The sequence below is a fragment of the Teleopsis dalmanni genome, chromosome 2, assembly GCF_002237135.1.
Source record: "Teleopsis dalmanni isolate 2A chromosome 2, ASM223713v2, whole genome shotgun sequence".
Lineage (NCBI taxonomy): Eukaryota > Metazoa > Arthropoda > Insecta > Diptera > Diopsidae > Teleopsis > Teleopsis dalmanni.
This window is the reverse complement of record NC_051847.1, coordinates 182,408,360-182,415,371: the sequence shown is the minus strand read 5'-3', so window position 1 is coordinate 182,415,371 and position 7,012 is coordinate 182,408,360. Positions and strand designations below refer to the sequence as shown.

Below are 7,012 nucleotides of genomic sequence, written 5' to 3'. Positions count from 1 at the left end.
TACATTTTTAAGTGGCAGCATTGCATGTTTTTTTCGTTCTTCTTTCTTATCACTTTCGATTGCTCTTTTTGTTATTGTTTTTGTGTGTTCCTTCTTTTCGCGATTATTTCACAACTAAACTAAGTTTTGGGTTACAGTGAGGGTGCAAATTTTAGAAAAATATTAATAACAGTTTACCTGTCAACTAATGAATAGTGAATCGGCAGAAATTTGAGAATCAAGAATACAAATGCAAATTAAAAACTTCGGGAAAATTCTGGAGCATATTACACATAATTGATGAAAACTCACACGTACCTAACGAATCTTTTATGAAATTGCGTAGTATAAAAGGAACAAACTCAACTAGTTGATTAACATTTTCGTACAATCGTTGGTCGATAAAGTATAAAAGCAATAAAATTAGAACCGTAATATAAATTGAAAAAAAAGTTTTAAAGTGTATTAAATTTAAAAGGATAATCGATATTTTATTAAAAAATAAATAATATATTTACTGCGCTAAAAAAATAAATTATATTTACTACTTTGAAGTAATAACAAATTAATTTACTACATTAAAGTAAAGTAATAAATTTCATATATTGAAACTTCAATTTATAAATAATAAAAAGTAATATTAACAAAATGGATGACGAATACATTAAAATTACCTTCCGCAATGGAAAAAAAGTTTTTTCTACTTACTTAAAACGTTACGAAAATTTCATCCCCTTAAGACAAGCAGTGGAGCACCGAATATGCTCGATATTGGATCGCAATATCCCAAAAACTGATTTCACTTTTTACTGGGAAGGTGAGTTTGTGAAAAATAATTATCAAATAAAACAATTACAATGTTTTGTGTTTTACAAAGGAAAAAAGTGATATCAATATTGTGCGTATTTTTCTTTTAATACATTAAGTGCTACTTTCCGGTTGTGTTTAGTGTTTTGTAGCAGTAGTTTTGTGATTTCATCATTAATGCTAATACATTTGCAATTTATTTGTTACTTAACACATTTACAAGGGGCAGCAATAACAATAATTACAATTGAAAAAAAGGTTGAGAACACAAGGGCTACATCTAGTGACCAACATAAACTCAGTTACATTGGTCTTTAAATATGATTTGAACTCTTGAAGTGATCTCTCATGACGAAGGTGATGATAGTGTAATCGAAAGTTGTTTTTTTTCTAAAGAAGCCATCCTTGCAGTCCTAGATATAGAACATATTTATATAATATACATAAAGCTAAAGTTCATAATTTAATTCAAATAATTGATCGTTAGTTAAACTCTTAAGTCGTCTTTGATGACGAATTGCTCCCTTTTTTTCATAATAATCTTGTTGACATTTATATGAATGTATCAGATACCTTTTTTTTTAAGAGATGACTCCTGCATACTAGAGTAACAAAGCTAATGAAACTAATTATACTTCTTAACAAAAGTAATAGTTATAAGAATGAAATACTTTTCCGTTTCATGTTAAAACTATTTAAGTCAGTGCACTTTAAGCACTTTTAAAGCACTTAAGCACTTTTACTCTTTTTTAACTCGAGGTATTTTCAAAACCCCTCTTTACACCTTTATCCTTTATCGTTCCTTTATCGTATTATGGCAACCTTTAATTACTAAAGAAAGTGATCAACTACACTTTCTGTTATAAAGAAAAAATCTTCAACTCCTTCACAAAAAATTTATTAACATACAAAAAACTGTGTTGTCTTGAACTGGCTTTTGTATAGTGTATTATTATATAAATACGAGTATAGTTCTGTAGTATACTCTGATAACTCTAATAGCAATATAGTATAATATACTCTCTATATACTTCAGCATAGTATTATAATTACCTTGTCGACTGAAAAGACGAGTCACCCGAAAACATAGACTGGAATTAGCCATTGGTCGTTAAATAATTCGATGATTAAGTATATAATACGCTCGAATAAAAGGGTTCCATAAAAACTATATTTTTATTGATAAAAATCTATAAACTAAGTAAGCAATAAACTGTATTATTCACCCTGTATCTCTATTATTCATAACTTATGATAAATGAAAGGTTTAATATATAGTACACAAATGATAAGTCTATCAGATAAATATAACTATACATATATAACTATTTGTATGTCTAAAGTGAATCCCAAAAATATAGTTAAACCTTAACTAATCAATATGGACTTTAATAATAAACTGACAGAAAATTTACAATGCACAAAAATAAAAAATAATAAATATTTACAAAACAGACCACTTTATCATATCACCTATTTTTATCAGAATTTCATAACAAATCTACTAATTTAGAATGAGTCATATAAATTGTTTTGTATACTTTAATGGTTTAATATTTACAAATATAGAATAGAATAGAAATATAGAATAGAATAGTCCAAGAACAGATTTAAGGCGCAAGAGATACATAACTCAGAAGCAGCTGATGTGTACTTGCGAACGAAGATAATAGAAAAGACATATAAATAATTATTTTTTAGTTTATTTTTGTTTATTTTATTTTTAACTTCTGATCTTTAGACATTTCTTTTTTTAGTAAAAAATAAATGAAGTAGTTTACATATTATATTTGCGGCTTTCGAGACAGTAGTATAGTTTTTCATATATCATTCTATCGCTATCCCTTTTTATATACTGAAAATGAATCGGAAATAAATATAGTTCTTCTTTTTCATATAGAAGAATTGAAAGTCATTGCTTTAAAAGAACTTGTTAGTGTTAATTTATTGAATACTAAATAAACCTGATAACCCCACTCCACCTCAGAATGGTTTTCTTTGTCTTGCAATAAATTTTTGCATACAGAATTTTAAGCTAATCGTAGTATTTCATACCTATTTTGTTAGATACTAAATGTATAAAGTATGAAATAAAAATTTGGTTTTTAGTTATTTTGAAATTTTTTAAAAAATTGTTAAACCCATTTATATAAGAAAATATTATTAAAAATTACTAAAAATAATTGAACTATTTTTTATAAACAAGCAATAAACAATTTAAAATGTTATTGTTTTTGTAATCTATAACTTTTGTCCATAAAGGATCCATAACTTTGGTCTCAATTAAGAGATGCATTTAAACTGTCATTGGTTAACCTATGGCAATGTTTTTTCACCTTTAAAACAACAGTTTTGCAACTTAATAGTTCAATTAGAATTACTGTTACTAACTAATCTGGATGGACTATCATACATTAAAAATATATTTCTCCTAAAGACAATTTTTTAGCATCGCTTAAAATGGAGGAGAAAATTGACGTTATCCATTCTGTAATAAATTAAATAAAAAAGTGGTAATATAGATTGTCAGTGTTGAAGAAATGAAGGGCACTCTAAAAAAGAAATACTAGCAATTCGATTTAATCACAATTCTATAATTTCATATGTTATCGTTCAGGAGTAATTACATCAAAACCATGATCATTAAGAATACAAGATTAAAGACTTACGTCCTATTATCAGTGAGAGATATCTTAACAGAGTTTAATATTCATTGCTCTATCTTAGAGTTTCCGGACATAAACATAATGTTAGTAACTCAAATAATAAAGCTGATCATAACTATGGTTTCAGAGCTGACGGGTCACTGTGTTATAGGAAGACATGCTATGAAATTGAGTCTACTCTCTATAATAACTTTTGCCGAAGTTGTAGTTCTGCGGATGTGTAGGAAACTGTGTTCCACCTCATGTGTTAGTGTCTATCTTTGGCTAGAAAAAGATTTAAATTCTTCGAGGTCCCTTTTCTTACCGACATAACCTGATTTTGTCATCCTGCAAAATCAGGGACTTAGCCAAGTTTATGTAATTGTCAGTTTAGGTCATCTTTACCTAATAGGAGAGTCGTGCTTTCTGCGTTGCTCGTACGCTGACCTTTAGTCTGGGCATGTATAAACGCTACTATAACAGGTCACTATATCAGGTTAAGTCGGCTGGGGCCACTTCATCCAAACCTAGCTTAACTGTTAAATAAATAATCTTGGACTAAGTGTTGTAGCATAACAGTTGATACAGTAAAAATAAAGTCTACATACTTGAAAACTATTTCTTAGAATATAGTTTTTATAGATATAATAACCTCTTAGATTTTTTAGTTTTAAACGATTTTAGTTAGAATAGACATGAGAGCTTGACAATTTATGGACTCGTTTCTACTAATCTAAATGTACTAATGTTGTGTCAAACTGCACTTAGAAATCACATCGGTAGTTGTTGTGTAGTTTGGCTATACCAGACTTAAGTGGAATAGTGTTGGATACATTAATGTGTCGGCTTATTACCTGAGAACACATGCAGAAAACTGTATAAAATCTTAAAAGTACAATATTGTTAAAGACCGTCGTCAAAGTTTACCCTCCTCTGCTCCTTTATCTACAACAATGTCTACCCACATCTTTATAGGTTAATAGTAAGAAAATATATATTATCTCAGTGCTGTGATAAATAATATTTCAGATGTGTATCAACCACAATTATTAAATATTGAAAAACTATATTAAATAGATGTTCTATTAAATTTTTATTAACTAATATTTATCAAAATGTTTGTTTTCCTATTCCAGACACTGATAGCGATCCAATTGAACTATTTGATGTATTTGATTATAATATTTTCCTTAAGAAATGTGTAAAGAAACCGCATTTATTCGTTTCACTCTCATCAAACACGGAAACTGATGGTGAAGTAACTGCGGAAAAAGTGCCTAATAACAATGCTACGCCATCGACCCCTAAGAACGACTCTACACACGAACCAAAACTCAGCAATGAAGTACATGAATATGTTACTTGTGACAATTGTTCGGCTACTCCAATTACTGGTTTTCGGTACAAATGTTTGATCTGTCCTGATTATGATTTGTGTCAGATTTGTGAACAAAAGCAAGCGCATAAAGAACATATTATGCTTCGTTTGCCGAATGTTGCTTCTCGCGCATTTATTGATTATCGTGGCTTCTGTCGTACTAAGCGAAACAAGAATTGCAATTACGACTTTGGTGTGCCAATAGTGGATACTCCTGCTGGTAGTAATGAAAATACAGAAACTCCTAGAGATCGCCATCACCATCATCGTGGGCATAGATATCACCGCCGTATGCGCCATGGATTCTTTAATAATTTATATGATATAATGCATGATTTAGCTGAGGGTGGTGCTGGTGGAGCTCGAACTAATAATAATGCATCTTCAAATGCTGAAACGGCAAACGCTTCTCAGCAAGCTTATGAATCTGGCTTCGAAACACCAGAAGAATTAATTGAAGAAAGCGTAGCTTTGGCTGCTGAAGCTGCAAATGCAGCAGCTGCTAAAGCTAGAGAAGCAGCAGCTAACGTTATGTATAATATACAGAAGGAAGCTGCTAAAAATGCTGCTTCATCAAATAATGACAATAAGAAAAAAGAAGTAAGTTAAATTTAAATTTTTATTTGTTTTTCAAATAGAATAAGACATTTTTAATCTATTATAGACTACTAATGATGACTCATCAAAAACACCACCATCAACACCTGGTAATATGGAAACTGATGCTGGTAATGCTAATGGCAACAATACGGAAGAAGCCGTCCCTGTTCTTCCTCCAGGTTTAGCAAACTTCGTTAATCCAGCTTATATGAAAGCTGGCATACAAATTTTAAATAATTTCAATACGATGTTTGCTAAAATGTTGGACCCTACAGATGTTAGTAACTTTGCAGGATCAAATGGAGACATGGGTTTCAACTCAAACATGAACTCAAACTCAACTGGTGGTTCAACTCCAACTTCAACTACTGGAAATCAGCAACAAAATCAAAATACAACTTTTGTCGAAGCTACCACTTCAGCTGCAGCTGCAACGGCATCTACAGCTGCCACTTCAGCCTCAGCTCCAACAACATCTGCAGCTGCCACTTCAGCCTCAGCTCCAACAACATCTGCAGCTGCAAACGGAGCTACAGAATTAATGACCGATGATAAGCGTGAAATTTTAAAGAATTCTGAAGATCGTCGTGTTTCGCAAACTGAGGAAATGGATTGGCAATTAGTAGATAAACAAGTTGAGCAAAATTCAGCTGGTACAAGTTTTGAAGATGTTTCTTCTGTATCTAATGAATCCACAAATACAAACAGTGCTACTGCTAGCGTTGATGCGGCAATTGAAATTAATTATGAACAACTTAGTAATGCATTGAAAGAACATGTAAGGCAAGAACAATTACTTGAAGAAAATCTCAGGTCTCAAATGGTAATTGATGAAAATAATGAAGCCAAAACTGTTGGTACTCAAACACCAAAAGCTACTACAAGCGAAGCAGGTAATACCACTGCAAATCAAACAAATGAAGCTGGTACAACAACAGAGCCGATGCAAACCAATGTTTCTCAACCGATTGCAATGGCAGATACAACTCCAACTGCTCCTACAGCACCAGTTGTTACTAGCAATACACCAACAACTTCAGATCCACTTACTCCGCCTGAAACACGTGCTGTCCCAGTTTATCATCCAGGTTTGTTTTAATATTTTTTGAATGTATTCTTAGATTAAGTATAATATTGTAGAAACACATTTGATTAGTAATTACGAATAGATCGTATTTATATATATAAAGAGATAAGTTTAAAATCTAAATTCCTTTTATGAAATACATTATTAATAATTAATTTTTTTTAGAAAGTTTATAACTTGATATTAATTGATTTTTATCTTTTTTAGACAAACGCATCAATGCCTCTGTGCTTGCTATGATGGCTATGGGATTCAGCAATGAGGGTGCTTGGTTGACACAGCTGCTCGAATCTGTAAATGGTAACATACCAGAAGCTTTAGATTTTATGAGTGTTGCACAAACCGGCAATAATTAAGTGCAGTGATCGATTTACGAAATTTTAAAAACAAATTAAATTTCATTTTAGATTTTAAGTAATATTATTATAATATACAAATAACCAAAAAAACATACATGTTTATATAAGGAATATGTAAAATATTGGTGTACTGATTTTTTGTTTCACAAATTTTTGC

General features: G+C 30.7%; 4 protein-coding genes across 10 annotated transcripts in view; 3 read left to right on the top strand and 1 right to left on the bottom strand.

Moving 5' to 3' along the window:
* Window positions 1–7,012, top strand: part of LOC119676320 (forkhead box protein O-like) — a 297,012-nt gene that overhangs the window by 81,038 nt on the left and 208,962 nt on the right. The gene's annotated exons all lie outside the window — the stretch shown is intronic.
* LOC119679750 (exonuclease 1-like) overlaps window positions 1–7,012 on the bottom strand; it is a 73,189-nt gene that overhangs the window by 9,806 nt on the left and 56,371 nt on the right. The gene's annotated exons all lie outside the window — the stretch shown is intronic.
* The window catches only part of LOC119679752 (protein phosphatase 1 regulatory subunit 12A-like), a 63,582-nt gene that overhangs the window by 4,407 nt on the left and 52,163 nt on the right, over window positions 1–7,012 (top strand). The window lies entirely within an intron of this gene.
* Window positions 608–6,941, top strand: LOC119679753 (protein ref(2)P-like). The gene is made up of 4 exons (XM_038092283.1): window positions 608–796; window positions 4,568–5,409; window positions 5,474–6,497; window positions 6,704–6,941. The coding sequence occupies exons 1-4, from the start codon at window positions 628–630 to the stop codon at window positions 6,850–6,852; spliced, it is 2,184 nt and encodes a 727-aa protein (XP_037948211.1). The 5' UTR covers window positions 608–627; the 3' UTR covers window positions 6,853–6,941.